Below are 19,179 nucleotides of genomic sequence, written 5' to 3' on the forward strand. Positions count from 1 at the left end.
ATTAGGCGTATCGAAGACACCTTACTGCCCCCAGCAGGTCGTTATTAGAATTACATAACATGGTTTGAATAAATGATAAGAGTATGTTAAATATTTGATCCCCTTTTTGATTAGTCTATTTATTTTTGTGATTGTTTATTTATTTATTTCTATTTACTTATTTTATTTGGTTTGGCTAATTTTGATTAGTTAGTTGTTATTATTTATTTAGGTTTTTTAATTAAATAAAATTTAATTTGGGGTTTTGTCAGAGATGCTATTGGCTGTGGTCACCTCAGCTTGACCATAATTTCTTCATATTTTGGTTCCAAGGAACCAGACTTTCTTGTCATTTTTAAAGTGGGCTTGAGCAGCAGTTCTCCAGGATTTCTGAATATCTTTCAAAGTTTTTCTTTGGACATTGGCTGCTTTTTTAATCATTTTCAGTCCAGTTCTTGTACATATTTACAGAAGAATGATTTCCACTTATTAGGTCATTTAACACTAACCCTTGAGTCTATGAAGCACTAAAGCACCCTGGAGTTGTGTCGCTGGCGTTGCTGATTAAGAAAAGCCTTTTATTTTGAAGGAAAACACCGCGGTGCCGACATCTAATGACTTCCTGTAACATGTTTCGTGAAGCGCTGCAAAAAATTGGTGTGGCGAGTCCAGTATCTCTTTTCAGACCTTTTCTTTTTTATATCATAATTTCATATGAAGCTTTTAGTTGAAGTTGTTAGAGAACTGAAAAAGAAAGAAGAAAGAAAATTTGTGAGAAAAACAAGACTGACAACATGTGGTTTGATGCCCTACAGGTTTAGAATTTTTTTTTTTTTATAGAAGTTGTCACTGGTGTCACCTTGATGATGAATCACAACAGAGCTGTTACAACTAACTAACACCACCGTTAACCATTAACAGAAAAAAAAACTTTATCAAAAGCTCTTCATGAAGATTTATAATAATAATAATTATTATTATTAGTAGTAGTAGTAGTAGTGGTATTAATCCTGTGTTTGTATGTCTAAATCAATTCCACCCAATCCCTGGGTGGTTTATTGTGTCACTGATGTTACTATGCTTTGGGGTTTGGGGGATTTTTTCCCCCCATTGTCACAGATCCATTGAATTCTGTTACACTTAAGGGTAAACATCAAAAGGATTGTGACACTACTCATTATAACAGTTGCATAGCAAATAAATGGCTTCACAAATGAACAAACACTGTGCAATCACACTTAACAACTGAAAATAAGAAAACATAATCTCCTGATTTGTTGCATTATGAGTATTCATATGCAAGTCCGACTACATGTGCTGAAGAGACTGAGGAAATAATATTTATCAAACGCCTTTTAAATTGCAGAAAGAGTGAGGTAACACCATCTAGTCTGTAAGCTGATGTACAAAAGGAGATTAAAAATCATTAATCTGCCTTTTTTGTGAATAATAAAGTGAACAGGTTATGTTATAATATGGTCTATGTGTAAACATTAGAAAAATAAAGCAATTTTAGGACATCTCACCATCGCCAAATCGGAGTTTATGTAGAATAAAAAAATAAATGCAGACAGGATGAAATTCAGTTTTAAAAATGTTGGACCCATGTTACAAGGTGCTTTATTTTTAGGTACAACTAGTGATTGTAATCCTGCAGAGAGAAAATTACAAACTAAATAAATGTTTAGAAATTATTTGTACCTGTATTGTATTTTAAATTATAATCTTTTTCCATCAGATGCAGATCTCATTATTCAGATTAATGATTAACTCTCTTCACTAACTAATATTCAGAGACATTTATTTTAAGATCGTACACAGTTTTACTGAGAGAAAGGACACCAGTGCACTGCATATATTTTTAATTAAAAAATAATAATAATAACCACACATTGTAAAACCCTGGAGAATAAACCCAGGATAACGGTGTTGTGATAAAAACTGAGGATCATAGGACGTAACAAGACAGCTTTAATTTGAAAACCTGTACCGGAAATGATTTTTATTATCAGCCTATTGACGCTGTTGTGGGTGGAGGAGGGGAGAATGGGTGAGACAGGCAGGCGGGAGCATCAATGACAGGGACTCTTCTTGTGCGGCCCGCTTCGAGTACGCGGCTCCAGGCAGCGGACACCCGGCGCTCTGTGACCCGGACTGAGGATGAGGGAGCAGGCGTGGGCCTCCCGGTCCCCAAGCTGCAGCTTTTTACTCAGCATCACCACCACCACCACCATCATCATCATCGCCGCTCATACATCATCAGTTAAAGGCGCCGGAGACCTGCGGCCGTGTAATAAGGTGAGCGCCTGTGCTGTCGTCGTTATTATAATTATAATATCTGCTGCTTTTTAAAACACAGATCCCGCTCCGCTTTGCTTTTTCTTTATCCTAGAATAAATGATCAGGGCAACAAGTCAAAATGGCCATGCATGCAGGAGTAAATGTGCAGAATAGATTAAGATAAAATAAAATAAAATGAAGAAGGATTAAAAATACAAAAATAAATAAAAACAATGTAAGGGCTGCAAGTCGTTTTGCTGCTTTACATTGGCTCGGCTCAGCTCGGGTCCGGATGTATGTGCGCCTCGTCCTTCACGTCGCTGATCGGCTTAAAATGCCGTTCATGTTGACTATAAACACCCTGCTGGAATCCTTCTCTCATCCCCTTCAGAGCAGCCTCATGCCGGCCAGCCCGACCGGGATTACTCGCTGAGGAGGACAGAGAAAGGCTGCTGGCACGGTTCGCTCTCAACCCTGTAAGGATGACTTGAAGGAATACAAGAAGAAGCTTTTTGCCTCTAGATGGGGAGATTTTCATGCCAGGACTGATACTCTGTAAATGAAAAAAAAAATAGCATTATCCTTATGGTCACTAGGGGGCGACAGCTGTGATTGAAAATCGAAATCCAGTTATGAAGAAATGTGTGATCCCTGCGCTCGGCAAACACTTATAGCGATTATTTATGGAGTCATTTGCTAGTTTTTTGTAATACTGAACAGATCGAACTCTAAAAGTGCCTTGTATTGTGAGATAAATATCCTGCAATATTAAAGACAGAATGATGAGCCTGTGGGCAAGGACATGGTGAAAGGGGGGAGGAAGAACTTTCTTTTAGCAGGAACAGATCACAGCAAAATGTTAGCATAAATTTATCACAGATAAATATATATCCTTATCATTGAAGATTAGACTCTGTATAACATGTATATGACAACAAAAATTTCATATGGGTTAAAAAAAACAAGTTTATTTCGTTTGTTAAATCAGGGTTACTTATTTAATATCCTTCTCTGTGAATACACTCCTGCATTTTATGATGTCCTGCCTTCACCTGGTCCAGAGAAAAGCTGCTAGTTATGAACCACTTGAGTATTTAAAACAGAAAACAAAAGAAAATAAAAATAAAAAAAAGTTAATAAAGTGCATGAAAATAATAGAAAAAGAACATTTTTATGACTTTTATTTTATAGTTTTCTACGTAGCTAATCCTAGCTAAGATTATCCTGTTAGCTAGATAACTAAGTTATCAGTTACAGCAAACAACTCCATATAATGTCAGACAATATAAATAAACTATAAATGTTCTGAAAGCTAAAATATATATATATATATATGATTAAAACAGGAAATAACAACTACTGATCATTAACCGGATCAGTGTGCATGTAAATTCAAGCATAGTTCAACTGTGCTTTTACTTTCGAGGTCACAAATTAAGTTTAATAGCCACTTACTATAATTTCCTATTGAAATGCACAATATAAGAGGGTTAGTGAACCTTTCGTCTAACTGTTGGAAAAAAATTATAGAAGCAAATGTCTCTAAATGGTAAATAAAAATGTTCCACATCTTAATATAACTCAATAAATAAAAAACTAATTTCTCATCAGAGTTTGAATTCTGGGTAATAAAATAGGATCCAGCCTGTGTTAAATAACAGTTCACTGCCGTCAGTTTATAAAATCAATAAAACCTACCGCACCCTGCATCAAGGAGCCGCTAAGCCACTGGGAGCAGTTATCATTATTAGATTAGATGAGATTCAGCTTGATAGCTGTCACACAAAACATGGAAATACCGCATTTAAAGAGGTGTGAAATGTCTGAACAATGGTACAAAATGAACATTAGTCTAATACATGACGGAAAACATCAGCAAAGTCTTGATCCCCGTTTCCAAGGAACCAGACTTTCTTATAATTTTTTAAGGTGTAAGAAATGTTGAGAAACAGTTCTCCTGTGTTTTAAGCTTTTTCAACATTCATCTTTGTACATTGGCTGCTTTTTCACTCATTTTCAGTCCAGTCCTTGTACCTGACCTTTTTTATGTTTGTTGAACCTGTTAACACTGACCTATGAAACATTCAAGCACACAAAAGGCACCAAACCCAAGGGGTGAAGCATAACACCCCTTGAGTAGGGGTGTCTACTCATAACAGACAACAAAGACCTAACTTTAAATGTTATCTTTAGGCACTTTGTTATCAACAGTCTGTCATATAAACATATTGGTTCCAGTTTCTTTAGTTGAATGTATAAAAAAATGTCAACGATGACATATTTTGATCCACCAACCAAAACCATCAGGGAATCATCTGGACATGGAGAAAATGAATGGGGAATTTTACTTCAGGAGTCAGGGCCATTAAAAAAAGTGGGCGCTGACAAGTTGATTCCTTATTTTAGCCAACAATAGCAGAAATAAGGGATAAACTGTTGAAAATGGTGACTAAACATCATGTTAGGCAGGGAAAAAATAAAAATTACTGGTGGTTTAAACAATGAGCGTAGATGTACATCAAAATAAAGCATGAGAAGTGGTGTTACTGAGGGGGTCTTTACATCACATGAATGGGCTTTCTGGGTAAGTCAGATGAAAACGGTTGGAAACCTGACTGAAAAAGCATAAACAGTAAGCGGTCATATAACAGCTGTGTGCTGTTTTCTAAAGATGACCTTAATACAGCTTCAGAAGTTTCCAGATGTTTTTTTCTGCACTTAAAAAAATACATTGTTAGAGAGATTAGGGTCCTATCAAATCCTCATCCTGTAAAGAGGCACTGAATTTTATCCCGTCCCTGCTCGCTTCCTTCCATCAGTCTCCATGACAACCGGCGTGAGTCACCCAGGAGACCAGCGAAAAGCATTAGCCCGTGTCTTTTTTTTTTTTATCAGTGTAACCTTTCCCCCACTGTCAGCACATTAGCCCTCTTTGTGTGCAGAAACACAGAAAGGTGAATCTGAGCGCAGGTGATGCTGCTGCTCGCACGGCAAAGCCTCAGTTTGAATGTTTGCTGGCGTGTTTGTCGGAGGGGGTGCGGCATGAATGGCCACGTTTGTCACTGCGGCGAGGTGATTAGTCATTTAAAAGAGCTCGGGCTTATCTGCACCACACACACACATCTGACATCTGAAAGCCATCGCTCTAGCACCGATTGACTCTGTCAGGTTTATCGCTGCGATTGTTTCAGTTTAATTAGCTGCTGCTCGGATGTCAGTCGGCGCTCAGCTGATTTGTTTGTCCAGTTGAACAGCAGGATCGGGGGAGGAGATGGAGATCTGCCAGAGCGAGGCTTTGGACTCAGAGGAAGTTGCTTTAAAAGTACAAAGAATGCTTTTCTTTGGGTTTTGTTGTGCTGCCGCCACTATTAATGGTTTTCACACTGATTAATTTGTGGATTGGTCACTATAATGTGTGAAATTCAAAACTATAAGCTAGTATCACTCAACAAGTCCAATATCAGCTGATGCATGGACAGCTGGCTGGACACTTGACTTGTTTCTGAAATGGAAAACAGGTGAAAACACGTGTTACTAATTACATTAATCAAGTGTAATTTCTGTGACTAGTAACACCCAAGTTTACCTTCTATTTCACATCAAAGTAGCTGCTGCGAAATACTAATAGGTGGTATAAAAGACACAAATGAGCATGCCAAAGATAAACCTGATTTCATATATTAAATGAACTTCATATTTTATTCAGTGCGACTTGAAAAAAACTAGTGACTGACACAAAAAAGTCCCCGGGAAGGTTTTTATTTGGAGCTACAGATCAATTCAGGTTCCCCATATGCTCTTATACAACCAGAGGTTGTAAATAGATACATTATAAATAGTATGTAAGACATTTTTTTCGTTATTACTTTACCTTTTAGTGCCCTTTAAAATAAAGGGCACTAAAAAAGAGGGCCTGTGGATGAACATTCAGTTCCCTCAATGAGCATGAGGTCACAGCCAGCAGTCCTTTGATAAGATGACCCACTAACACGCTCTTAATGGACCATTAGATGACCGGTGGATGGTTGCTGTGGACATCGAGGTCAGCCATCTTTTTACCCTGTAAACGTCTCCATGCTCTCCTTTGTACGACCAGCTTTTGTTGAATGTGGAATCAGCAGCAGAGCAGTGTTGTTAGTGTCAGGCTACACAGGGTCAGCTCTTATTGGGGAAGCTATGTTGTACTGTATGTGTGTGTAGCCTGTGCGGGCAAATTAGGCAACATTAGGCAAACAGTGCTAAGGGAAAAAATTTGAAACCACCAGTCATTTTTTGTCGAGTTCAACAACGAAACACCAATCCACAGATTTGCTGTTTCGTCCATTAGGACTTTCATTCTTTACTCACACACGTATGGTATTTAAAATGTTGTCTACCGTGTAGTTCTTGATGACTCTGAAAGGCACAGGCTTTCATCAAGCCTCACCAGGAAAAACATGAGGTTTGGCGGGTACAAACAACCTCGACCTGATGACGATGCTAGATGAAAACTCAGAGTATCACAAGCAGTGTTGGGATTCCCTCTGAGGAAAATCTAACTCAAACTCAAACCCACAAATATGAACCTTGAGTCAGGGAATCATCAACGTGAAACAGTCTCATCTCCTGGGAACCATGAATGGATACCTTATTGATCTTTCTATCTGCGTGTCTGTGTGTGTGTTCATCGTGCAGTCAGAGTACTACTACCAGTACACAGAGTGTGACAGCACAGGGGCACGATGGAGGGTCGCCATCCCTAGGTCTCCAGGCTCCTGCTCAGACCTTCCTCCTCCGACCAGAGGCACTGACTGCTGTGAGTACCACCACAGTGTGTGTGTGTGTGTGTGTGTGTGCGCACGTGCCAACACAGCCTCTCTGTTCCCTCAGCCTTCTCATGCCCGGCTGGGAAGTTTTTGGAGATGTCCACGCAGCAGTGCACGCCGTGTGCGGCTGGTTCTTATTCTTTGGGCAGCGGCCTTCGTTTTGACCAATGGGATGCCATCCCTGCGGGCTTCACCAGCTTAGCCAGCTTCCTCGACACCGGACCGAATGGAGAGGACATTCAGGCCTGTAAAAGGTGGCGCACACAGCATTACCATTACCATGGAGATGGGTGTTCATGTATTATTGAATATATAACAAGATGGAGTATGCTGCCGCTGTGTTTTGCTCTCGTTGCAGCTCATCGTGGACGCCGCAGGGCGTGTATCTGGAGTCCAACCGTGACGAGTGCACGGTGTCCCTGGTTTATGCCGTACATCTGGAAAAACAGGGCTCTGTCTCCTTCACCTATCAGTACCCCGACAACAACATCTTCTTTGAGTTCTATGTAAGCACCTGTAACTAAAATAGTGAATAAAACCAAGAGTGTTTTATTTCTTGATTTATTGACAATTTAGATGATTAGTGATTGTAAATTGGTTGTAGACGACTACCTGTCTGTAGTGTGCTCAGCCTCTTGCCCAGCTTGGTTCAAGTTGTTTTATTACGGGAGTAACTTGTGTTGCTCATAAACTGCATCCTTGAGAGTGTTGTGAAAAATCTGGTCCAAATCACTCATTTTTAATATGAGATAAGATGAGAATTTCTCATAATTATAGTAGCAAAATGAATAGAGCACCAATAAAAATAAACTATAACAATAATACTACACAATAATAGAATACACTCCACAAAGTAGAAATAAATAAATGTAAACATAAGTATGATTCATTCTATTTATGCTATTAAAAAACTTACATGCAAGACCTTTAAAAGCTTGCTATGAAAGAAGACATTTTTAATTATTCTTACTGGTTAAAGAATAATGAAGGTAGTCAGGAGGCAGCTGAGCTTACCTTTGCACAGAGAAACAGTCATACTGCAGATATTTGTTAGCTGATGAGTTTTGAGTTTGTATGAGCTTGACTTGTTTTTAAGCCTATTTCATACAGATGAAATGTAGTGCTTTAAAAAGTCAAACACAAGGCTGTGCAAGTTTATTCAAGTTATACTCTGGGTGTAGCGTTTGTCCGTATCCATAATGAATTTAATAGCAGGTAATGTTGAAGAAGAGTCATTTTTGCTTGTTTGTGTAGATAATAACCTCTGTGTTAACTTGTTCTCAGGTCCAGAATGAGCAATGCCAGGAAATGGCTCAGACTGACGATCAGAAATGGATAAAAGTCACCAACAATGGAGAATGGGACACACACACGGTGAGCACGTGTTTCTACCTCTGTGTGTGCAAGCTGCTGCAGTATCATGTGATGTGTGGCTCACTGTGTGCACCTTGGCCTCAGGTGAGCCTGAAGTCTGGTACCAACATCCTGTACTGGAGAACCACTGGGATACTGGTGGGGGGGAAGATGGTCAAGCCTGTGCTGCTGAAGAACATCCAAATAGAAGGTAAAACTTGACCTCCAGCTCACGGTCGGATGCTTTTTGCAGGTGTGTGTATACTTAAAGCATCTCCACACTTTTGTCCAGGTGTCGCCTACACATCCGAGTGTTTCCCGTGCCGACCCGGTTGGTTCAGCCCGACCCCCGGCTCCTCATCCTGCCAGCCCTGCCCCAGCAACACTTACTCTGTGAAAGGGGCGTCCTCCTGTACGCCCTGCCCCGAACACCACTACTCACGTACGTACAGGACACCCAACAGCACCACAACAAACAGTGTTTACATTATTTCAGTCAAAATATAAAAAGTGTAAGCTCTCTCTCTCATGTTTGACATGGTCAACTTACAGTAATAATAAGCTTGCATATTTCCTCTGAAGAGACGGCTAAGTCCTTCACCTTAGGAAACACCTTCCCTCATAATAATAATAGATTCATTTAGTTTTAGCACCTCGTTCGTCTCTGCTGATGCTCATCCTGCCTCTGTGTTTGTGTCCTCTCTCAGACGAGGGATGGCCTGAATGTAAGGTGAGGCCACCGTGCTCGGAGAAGGATTACTTCCAGATCCACACAGCCTGCGACAGCGAGGGGAAGGTCAGCAGCGCTTGCATGTTTCATATTTCTCTCTCTCTCTCTCACACACACACATACACACAATGACCTTTTTAAATACACAAGAACAGATATGCATATAAACACGCCCTGTGTCGCACTCATATGCAAAGTCAACAAGGAAAACCAGAGCGAGTGTATATGTGTGTGTGTGGGTGTGTGTACCATGTTTATATATCTTTGTGGGGACCAAAAGTTGGAATGCTACTACACTTGTGGGGACCATCAGTCCCATATGGGGACAAAATTCCCATCCCCACAATTTTGAGACTCAAAATGTGGTTTTAGTGTCGGGGTTATAATCAGGTTATGTTAGGTTTAGGTTAAGGGTTAGGGATAGGTATTATTTTAAGCGGCTAGAGGAAAGCATTATGTCACTTAGAGGTCCTCACTAACATATGAAAACAAGTGTGTGTGTGTGTGTGTGTGTGTGTGTGTGTGTGTGTGTGTGTGTGTGTGTGTGTTACTGCGACTGTCAGTTTAATATTTGTACAATAATTATCCATTTTCAGAAGTTAAAGCGAATCGCTGAATTCACAAGAACATTTTAATCTCTTTGTGAAGCAGAATTAATTTGTGCTAGACTTAAATCCCTCTGTCACATAGCACCTGTCGGCAAGGCGTACTAATTTATACTTATTAATATTTAATTCAAACTGCATTTATCCAGCACCAAATAACAACAGTAGACATTTTATATTGTAAGGTAAAGACCCAACAACATAAAAAAAAAAAAGAAACCCCTACAATCATATGCTTGGTGACAGTTGGAAGGAAAAACTCCCTTTTAGCAGGAAGAAGCCTTTGGGAGAACCAGGCTCGGTTCTTTGAATATATTTAATATAATGACCAAATATATTAATGCTACATTTGTGCTGTTATGTTTTTTGTGCTGATCATCAAGCTCACTTTCATCCTTTAAATTAAATATTTTTATAAGCTGGCTTCCTCCGTGCCTGATCATTTTTGTATTTATTTTATATTTGTTTTTAATTGAACTGCTTTAATAGTAACTTTCTTTATTCCTTACTTTTAATCCTTTTGTGCAGCTGGTATTCGTGTATCTAAAATGGTTTCACCTTTTAAATGTTTTACTTACTTTTTGTTTCCTCTCTCATCTCGTTTATTATTTATTATTATTTTTATTTACTTTGTCACATATTTCTGACACTGCCTGTCACGTGATATGTACAGCACTCAAATTTTATACACTGTATGTATGAAAAACCATGAACGTTTCACACAGAAAGACAGATGTGATTAAAATGTATCATTAAAAGTGTTCGACGGCTCACTTAGTGTTGTAGCAAAAGCAGGTAAAGTCTCTCAGTGTGATAAACAACCCATGAAAACTCAGCCTGAGAGGCAGCATGCCTACTGGCTTTTGTAGAAGTGCACCTTGTTACAGGGCAGTAAAAAAAAATCTCACCTTTGTCTTTTTTAAGGTGTCTGTTTTTGCTTGAGCAGAGTGAATTTCCTGCTTTAAACCTGCTTTGTTACAGACACAGGTGCTGTATCGTTGGGTGGAGCCAAAAATCTGCGTGGAGAACATCACAGGAGCCGTCGAGCTGCCGGCAACAGGCCAGAGAGAGCCCTGCCCTCCCTGCAACCCCGGCTACTACAACAGCAACGACTCCACCTGCCTGCCCTGCCCACCTGGAACGCACTCGGACGGCACCTACAGTAAACCTGCTCACACCTATCCTCACCGGCCTCACCCTGGTGTTGATAAAGTTTAAATCTGTTTTCATCAAACTAAACCTCTTTATCGTTTCCACTGCTTCGTGTTCATACAAGAGCTGGTTAGCGATACTTATAAATGCTTTAGAAAAGCATTTAAGGTATAAATACATATAGAATTTAAAGAAGCAGTACTCAAATTAAAATAAAATACAAGTAAAAAATGAAAAATGAGTTACATAACAAACATTTACAAAGCAATAAATAAATGCATGTAAATAGATGTGACATGCTGTAAACTGCTGCAAACATACTATAACTAATAAAAACAATTACAACAGTCATACAACTTGTACACTTAAGCTGGATCCTGTACTTGCAAATGAACTCTCTTCCAATAAAAACCAAAGTTCATTTAATTCCTTCATTATTCTCCATTCAAAGGCTGAACGTCCTCCCAGCAGTTTAAAAAGCCTCTCCATCTGCTTATATAATGATCACCTCTGTCCATCATTATGAGATGAATTTGTTTAAGATCGACCCGGCTGAAAAGATTGTACAAACACAATTTTGTACCCAGGAGGTAAATGTCATTGTCGTGTCTAAACAGCTTTTATGTGATCTTTGCGTGTGTGTGTGTGTGTGTGTGTGTGCCAGCGTGTGCACAGTGCCCTGCAGGTACCGAGCCGGTGTTGGGTTACGAGTATAAATGGTGGAACGTGCTGCCTTCCAACATGAAGACTTCCTGTTTCAACGTGGGCAATTCCAAATGTGACGACAAGAACGGTGAGCACACAGATGCCTGACACGTTAGTAGATATATTTATAACAATACTTTGTTTATGTAACACCTTCAGCTGCAGACTTTACAAAGCACTTTGACAGAAAAGTAAAAGCAGAAAATGTAAAATATTAATTTTACGGTTAATTACAGTAAAATTTACATGAAAAATTTAAACACAGTGAAGGAAACTACAACACTAGCCATTCCCCATGAATCTAATCACTAAGAGCAAATGCAGAGGTGACAGTGATCCAAAAAAAATCCCGTTTAAAATGAGTCAGAATGAACACGTCTGGGTGGAAAATGGGCTTTGTGTTGAGCTTGAATTGCGAGCTGAAATCACCTGCAACCACTTTTTACCCATTACTGCTGTGCTAATTGTGGATAATGTTGTAAAACAACCTCTCATATGCTGTCATGGAGAATTACGGAGGTGTAATACGAGTGCATCGCGCCTTTTGCTCCACAGGATGGGAGGTGGCGGGAGATCACATTCGCAGTGGAGCGGGAAGTTCGGATAATGACTATCTTATCCTCAGCTTGCATGTCCCTGGCTTCAAGTAAGTCTGTGTGTGTGTGTTTGTGTACAGAGAAGAAACCAGCCTGTCCTAATGATGACAAACAGGATCTGTGTGTTACTAAATGCGAGTTTGTGTTTGGTGACAGGGTCCCAGCCTCGCTTTCAGGGATGACCGGCAGCGAGTTTGGCCGGATAACCTTTGTGTTCGAGACCATCTGCTCAGCTGACTGCGAGCTCTACTTCATGATGGTGTGTGCCTCTTTGTGTTCATTTCCAGCAGAAGGTGGTAATTAGGTGGCTAACTTTACTGAGTGAGTCAGAATGGTCACGTCTCATCATCGAGGTCTGGTTTATAATGGTGTTCTGCGTGTTACTGCTCAGTTAGCAAATCCTTTGTTTTTGTGTTTTATTGGCACGCCCCCTGCAGGACGTGAACAGGAAGAGCACCACAGTGGTGGAGTCCTGGGAGGGCAGTAAGGGCAAACAGTCGTACTCGCACAGCATGACCAGAAACGCCTCCGTCACGTATACGTGGGCCTTCCAGAGGACTAACCATGCTCTAGACGTGAGTGATTTTCAGTCGTGTGATTTTTATTCATGGCGTCAGCTGTTAAAGCAACGTTATTAAGGCTCTGCCGAGAGTGAGGCTGTCTCAAATATCAAGATATCCAACAAGGAATTGTGGTGGCATATTTTTGTCTATAGGTCCGTCGTTTCATTGCTGACACGGTGAAGATCTACTCCATCAACTTGACGAACGTGATTGACGGGGTGGCATCAGCGTGCCGTGCCTGCGCTCTGGTACCTCAGAACTCCCAGCGTGCCGGCTCGTCCTGCGTTCCCTGCCCAGCTGGTTTTTACATCGACAGAAACACCAACCGATGCCAGGAGTGTCCCCCCAACACACACCTGGCTGGGCGACAAACCTACGGCCAGGACGCGTGTGTCGCGTGTGGACCAGGAAGTATCAGTAACAAGGTGAGAGACCTGCAGTCATGATACCTCATTCTGGATCATCATGTTTTAGTACTTTTATCCAGTTAAGAGAGATCATGTTTTTCCTTTTTCTTTCAGGAACACTCCCGGTGCTACAGCGACTGCTCCTTCTCCCACACGCTGAACAACCGCACCCTGACCTTTGACCTCAGCGCCCTGAGCGATGTGGCCTCGCTGACCATCGGGCCGAGTTTCACCTCTAAAGGCACAAAATACCTTCATCTGTTCAACATTAGCCTGTGTGGCCACGGGGTAATTGACCTGCTTTCCATTTACATCAGCCTCAAAATCACTTCAGAGATCAGCCTGTGAAGCAAACGTAGTTAAAAATAATTAAAATGTTCTTTTGTTCTTTTTATCTTTCACCTGTTTTTTATTGAATGTTTTAAGTGTAAGGGATATAAGAACTGAGTTTGCTTATCTTGTATAAAGTCACCTAAATTCTTGTGATCTAAAAAACTTACTGAGAATTACTTTTTAATGGTGGCTATATTGAGGCAGCACGGTGGTTAGCACTGTTGCCGCACAGCAAGAAGGTCCTGAGTTCAATTCCACCATCAGGCCGGGGTCTTTCTGTGTGGAGTTTGCATGTTCTCCCCGTGTTTGCGTGGGTTCCCTCCAGGTACTCCGGCTTCCTCCCACCGTCCAAAGACATGCAGTTTGCGGGGATAGGTTAATTGATTAATCCAAATTGCCCATAGGTGTGAATGTGAGTGCGAATGGTTGTCTGTCCCTGTGTGTTGGCCCTGCGACAGACTGGCGACCTGTCCAGAGTGTACCCGGCCTCTCGCCCTATGACAGCTGGGATAGGCTCCAGCACCCCCGCGACCCTGAAAAGGATAAGCGGAAACGAATGGATGGTGGATATATTGTATATTTGAGATGAGATGTTCGTGTCCACATCTTGTTAGGATGTAAAGCGGTGAAAAATAGATGTGAAAATAATTTGACATTAGAGAAATTATACACTGACAGATTCATTTTGGCGCTGGCTGCAGGGAAAGAGAGCTGCTGTCTGCACCGATAACGTCACAGACGTGTCCAACAAAGACGACCAGAGCGACGCAGCTCAGTTCGTGAACTCAGTGGACAGCTTTATCTGTCAGTCGACCATCATCCCATCGGATGGGCGGGGCTTCAGAATGGCCATTTCCTCGCAATCCATCAGCCTTGCTGACACTTTTATTGGTAAGGGCCTAAACAGGACTTCCTGAGGCCTCACTTTCAACCACCGCCAAGCTTCTTCATATACATACCTGGGAGTTTCACTTGGGGTTTAATTACAAGTCTAGTTATCATATGGAATCAAGTCCCATCAGTGGAGGGTGTCTATTTGTAAAGCCTTAACTGACCAATCAGGTTGGATTAAGAGAATTCTGACGTTTCACTATAAGAAAAACTAATGGAAACAATTTTTGAAACAGATTTATTTGGGACTGACTCGTGAGCGCCCCCTGCTGTACCCCTGGGTGAACAGTTTTAATTGGGTTGGATCACCCAGATTGGTGCTGGTTGAATAGCGTCATGCAGTTTTGTGATAATCAGCTGGTAAAAACCGCCTTGATCTCTCTCCCCTTTGTTTTTTCAGGAGCGACAATAGACACCGTTCTCAATGGTGTCAATGCCGAACCAGATCTTTTCCCGGAAAACTCACAGGATGTTCCCGACATCAATTTCTTCTACAGGTAAAAAGAAAAAAGAAAGCTGGAAGCAACAGTCAAATATTTTTGTTGTGTTCAAGTCCCAGATGTGTGTTTGTGTTCCTTCAGTTCAACGCAGGTGACGGCATCATGTGATCTGGGTCGGAGTTCAGTCATCACCGTTCGCTGTAACCCAGAGAAGTCTGAGCGAGGAGAGCTCTCCGTACCCAGGTAGTTGCACGTCAGTTAAAGTGTAGTTTCTGTATAGATTTGATGTTTATTTTTATACTTTGATAACAAAAACATTCAATAACTAATAGGTAACAAATGTACTACTCTTAGCAGCTCTATAACTGATCTGTGTGTTTGACAGCTCTTGTCCAGCAGGAACATGTGATGGATGCACGTTTCACTTCCTGTGGGAGAGTGCCAGCGCTTGTCCACGCTGCACTGAGGACGACTACCACCGGATAGAGGGAGCATGCAAGGGAGGCGTCCAGGTAACTCACACCTTCCCCATACCTCATTTACTTCACAGAAAGCTGGAGCCTCTCATACTGCCTCGCGCACAGTGAGTGAGTGATTTTGGTAAAACCATGCAAAGTTTTACCTTCACATTGTGAGACATTTTCAAGTTAAGACCCAAAAGTACATTTTTAATTTACCTCATCTTTTCCAGCATTTTTGAGCCCTCACTATGTACAACATGATTTTTTGCAGGAAAAAATAAAAACAAAACACATTTAAACTTTTATGGTTTAGCCAAAACCAGTTTAATAATGTTTTAATGGAACAAACTCATTTATAACCTGAGAAAACACATTAATCAGATCCCCTCATGTCAACAGGAAACTCTATATGTGTGGAACGAGCCCAAATTGTGCACCAAAGGAGTGTCTCTGCCTCCTCGGAGCTCCTCCCCGTGTGAGGCCATCGCTCTGTGGCTTAAGGTCGGCGTTGGAGGCGGGGCCTTTGTGGCCGTGCTGCTCATCTCCCTCACCTGCTATTTCTGGAAGAAAAACAAGAGGTAATAAGAGGCACCCTAACAGCAGGCCAATGTGCTCATTAAGATCACAGCGAATTGTTATTAGTGGTCAGAGATGACAGTTTTAATGCCCAGCGTTGCAAATCAGTGAATCGTAAACATATTGCAGAGTGAACTCAAAAATCTGTTTGTAATCCTTTATGATTACTATCATCTTGAATGTATTTTAAAGGCTAGCGGGATTGAGAACATGCTTGTGTATGAAAAGAAATACTCTGTCTTTATTATCACCGTAATTGTGACCTCTCGTATCTATCTGTCTGTGTAAATACAGCACACTAAATGTTTGTGTATCATGTGATTAAGGTCGCTGTAAGTAGATAAACCAAAGAAAAAGTGAGAATATTTAGTGGAGGGAAAGACTGTAGATTTAACAGTGATTGATTTTTTTTTATAAAGAAATTGAATGAAATTTTATTCTAGACATAAGACAAATATTTATAGTTATAGCACAGCCTCCAATCAAGGGTGCGATCCTCGTGTATTTTACCTTACATCATGAATTCATTTGTAGCTAGAGCTTTCACAGTAAAGTTTAAAATTTACACTGGAAATACTTTTCAGTAATGTGTAACTAATTTTAAGCAACGTTTAAGTAACTTTAACTAATGTTTAAGTAATGTTAAGTAGTGCATAATTCCAATATATTTTAGTGGAAAAACAAATCAAATTTCCCTATCTTACACTGTTTATGCATTATATTAGTGTATATCATTGAAGTTCCACTATTGAATTGTCCTCTTATATTACATATAAATATGTAATAAGGGCTGGTCTCCCCTTCCTGCTCAGAAGAAAAAATAAACACCAGCAAACGCTGCAGGGCATAGGCCCAAATTATGTGCTACTTAAAATCACTAACAGTATAATTTGTGCATTACTCCCTTATTCTAGTGTATCCAATGCTAAGTATTTCTATGACTATATAATTACATTGCAATTTCAGATTGAATATACGGAAATTACTTTTAATTCTAGATTAATTGCACTTTTAGGGCTTTATTATAAAGTGTTAGGAAAAAGGAAAATCACATAAATATTTCCAGAAAAATTACACTTAACAAAAGAAAGAAGAACGAAGATATTTTCAGTTAAGTGAGAATATGGTGAAAAAATATGGAAAAGTGTCAACAATATCCCACAAAGGAAATTGTCTTAATATTAGGCTTTGAAAATGATTATCATTTGGCATCAGTGTAAAAAAAGAAAAGAAAAGAAAAGAAAGGGATGAGTAACCAGGCATGAAGGGGGTGACTGAGTACATAAGAGGCATGATTTTCTTCAGAAAGCTGAGTCAAATAGATAAGTCATGACAATGGAAAGAATTTCTGGTTAAAAATACACTCGTACCGGATGCTGTCTGATGTTAAATGATACACTGCCTGATTGTGATTCACACCCTGTGGTCTGTGGCCAGGCTGGAGTACAAGTACTCTCGTCTGGTAATGTCTGCCAACAAAGAGTGTGAGCTGCCAGCTGCAGACAGCTGTGGCCTGGCTGAAGGAGAGGAGCCCGATGACGACGTGGTCTACGCCCAGAAACCCTCGCTGCTGGGGAAACTGCGCGCCATTGCCAACAAGGTGTGCATAAAGTAAATTTTACTTCACATGTAAAGACTTACCATCTGCATGTCAATTTGCCCTGCAGTTTAATTTATATCACGATTACCCCTGCAGATAAGAAAATGCAGTCATTGGTGCATATGTATGTTTTTTAATTTGATGTATCAGTTGCTAAAGTCATTTTTTACCCTCTCCTCTGTCTCTTTGATTTTACACGTAACATTTCTAATATGTGCATCTCAGCAGGAGGATGGAGAGAGCAGCGAGTCTGTGCAGTTGAAATCCTCACAGTCTGATCGATGGGTCCTGGGTTAAACTGATGCCAGCAGAGGAAGAGCGAGGCTGGGCTGACACAACAGAGGAACAGTCTGTTAGCAATGGTCTCGCTGTCCACCTCCCTATGTGTCTCTTATAACCTCCTTCATTGTGGGGGCACCTCTACACACCCCAGTTTGAGGACAGTATGGACAATGGCTTTAACTCTTCCACCCTGGAATACACAGGAAGCTCCTGCTTTATCACCATGGATGCTCAACAGCAGTTACAGAGAGAGGAAAACAAGCTTTTAATGTTTGGGGGTTTTTGTATATTTTGTAATTTAATTTGGTATTTTCTGTTAAGAGTCACGTATTTATATTGATGTTATGATGTCAAACCTTTATTAAAGTTCTCTTTGGCTTTGGGGATTTCTGTGTGGATGTTTGGGGTTCACATACAAGCATTAATTATATGACATCATCATCCACCCACTCTGCCTCCTTAACAGACACCTGTTATTTTTAAAGTAGGCTGAGGTCAAACACCTTTAACACGTAATTTGCATGTATACCTTTGTAATTGGGAGTGAAGGTTAAAAGCTTGTTTTTATTGTATTCCTGACTTAAGGCCATACTTTTATTGTGAGCTTGGTACATGGGTATTATAAATGATAAAGATGGATGTAGCCAGCTTGGTGTTCTTTGGTTCACGGTTATTTATATCACCACAGCAGTCACCTCAAGGTGCTTTATATTGTACGGTAGAAAGCTTAAAATAATGCAGTTAAAACTCCAGCAATCAGGCAACCCCCTATGAGCAAGGAAGTGTTACTGATGTCACAGAGTGAGGACAGCTGATCGCAGGAAGTGTCTCTGCAGCCAGAGGAGTCACCTCCATTTGGCTATTAGAAAAAATACACTTTTTAAAAATCTGTGCGAATTTCTTCATTATTATTATCCGTCATGTTTTGATGGTGTGCTTGTTGATCGGAGTGTACAGGGCTAAACTGATTAGACAGGGCCTCACAGTGAAAATGATTAAAGACCAAAAGCATACTACAAAAGCAACCCAAGACTTTCTCAGGGCAAAGAAATTAGATATTTTTAAATGTTTTTGAAAATGTGGGACTGTGCAATATTTCTGTTAAACCCTTTGAATTAAAGATGAATGTTTGCACTTCAGTCTCACTGTGATGCGTTTGATGACCATTTAAATTCCATTGTGGTGGTGTACAGAGGCGAAATAACAACGAGTGAGTCATGTCCAAAACCCTATGTAGCTATATACATATAAATATTTTTTTTTTAAAAACTGTATGTATAACTTAACTCAGTATAAACGTCTTGCATTATTAAATAGTGTTAATCAGTATGGAAATATTTTTTAAAAATAAATTGATATCTGGTCGTTCATACTCTTGTTTGCTGTTAGATCTTGCAGTACCGCTGTTGACCGCTAGGTGA

General features: G+C 40.3%; 1 protein-coding gene across 2 annotated transcripts; it reads left to right on the plus strand.

Annotated features, from left to right (window-relative positions):
* Positions 1–1,997: 1,997 nt before the first annotated feature.
* Positions 1,998–18,144, plus strand: LOC146369437 (endosome/lysosome-associated apoptosis and autophagy regulator family member 2-like). Of its 2 annotated transcripts, none has more exons than XM_084909590.1 (22): positions 1,998–2,277; positions 6,934–7,054; positions 7,129–7,318; positions 7,423–7,570; positions 8,349–8,438; positions 8,523–8,628; positions 8,710–8,859; positions 9,125–9,213; positions 10,734–10,914; positions 11,569–11,697; positions 12,165–12,255; positions 12,362–12,464; positions 12,643–12,780; positions 12,921–13,193; positions 13,290–13,463; positions 14,210–14,399; positions 14,800–14,896; positions 14,981–15,082; positions 15,225–15,351; positions 15,700–15,878; positions 17,314–17,476; positions 17,702–18,144. In XM_084909590.1, exons 1-22 carry the CDS (start codon positions 2,140–2,142, stop codon positions 17,771–17,773), a joined length of 3,051 nt encoding a protein of 1,016 aa, XP_084765716.1. In that variant the 5' UTR covers positions 1,998–2,139; the 3' UTR covers positions 17,774–18,144. The 2 variants fall into 2 exon arrangements, with proteins under 2 accessions (XP_084765716.1, XP_084765717.1); XM_084909591.1 differs by having other exon boundaries at positions 17,705–18,144.
* Positions 18,145–19,179: the final 1,035 nt, after the last annotated feature.

Source organism: Perissodus microlepis, chromosome 17, assembly GCF_051167445.1.
Source record: "Perissodus microlepis isolate ML-2025 ecotype Zambia chromosome 17, ASM5116744v1, whole genome shotgun sequence".
In the NCBI taxonomy this organism is placed as follows: Eukaryota; Metazoa; Chordata; class Actinopteri; order Cichliformes; family Cichlidae; genus Perissodus; species Perissodus microlepis.

What these genes read in the sequence shown, in the direction of transcription:
- LOC146369437 (XM_084909590.1), top strand. Translation starts at nt 2,140, where the DNA reads ATGAGGGAGCAGGCGTGGGCCTCCCGGTCCCCAAGCTGCAGCTTTTTA. An exon ending in TTAGCCTGTGTGGCCACGGG is followed by an intron (nt 13,464 to 14,209) that starts GTAATTGACCTG and finishes CGCTGGCTGCAG; the next exon opens with GGAAAGAGAGCTGCTGTCTG. An exon ending in GACATCAATTTCTTCTACAG is followed by an intron (nt 14,897 to 14,980) that starts GTAAAAAGAAAA and finishes GTGTTCCTTCAG; the next exon opens with TTCAACGCAGGTGACGGCAT.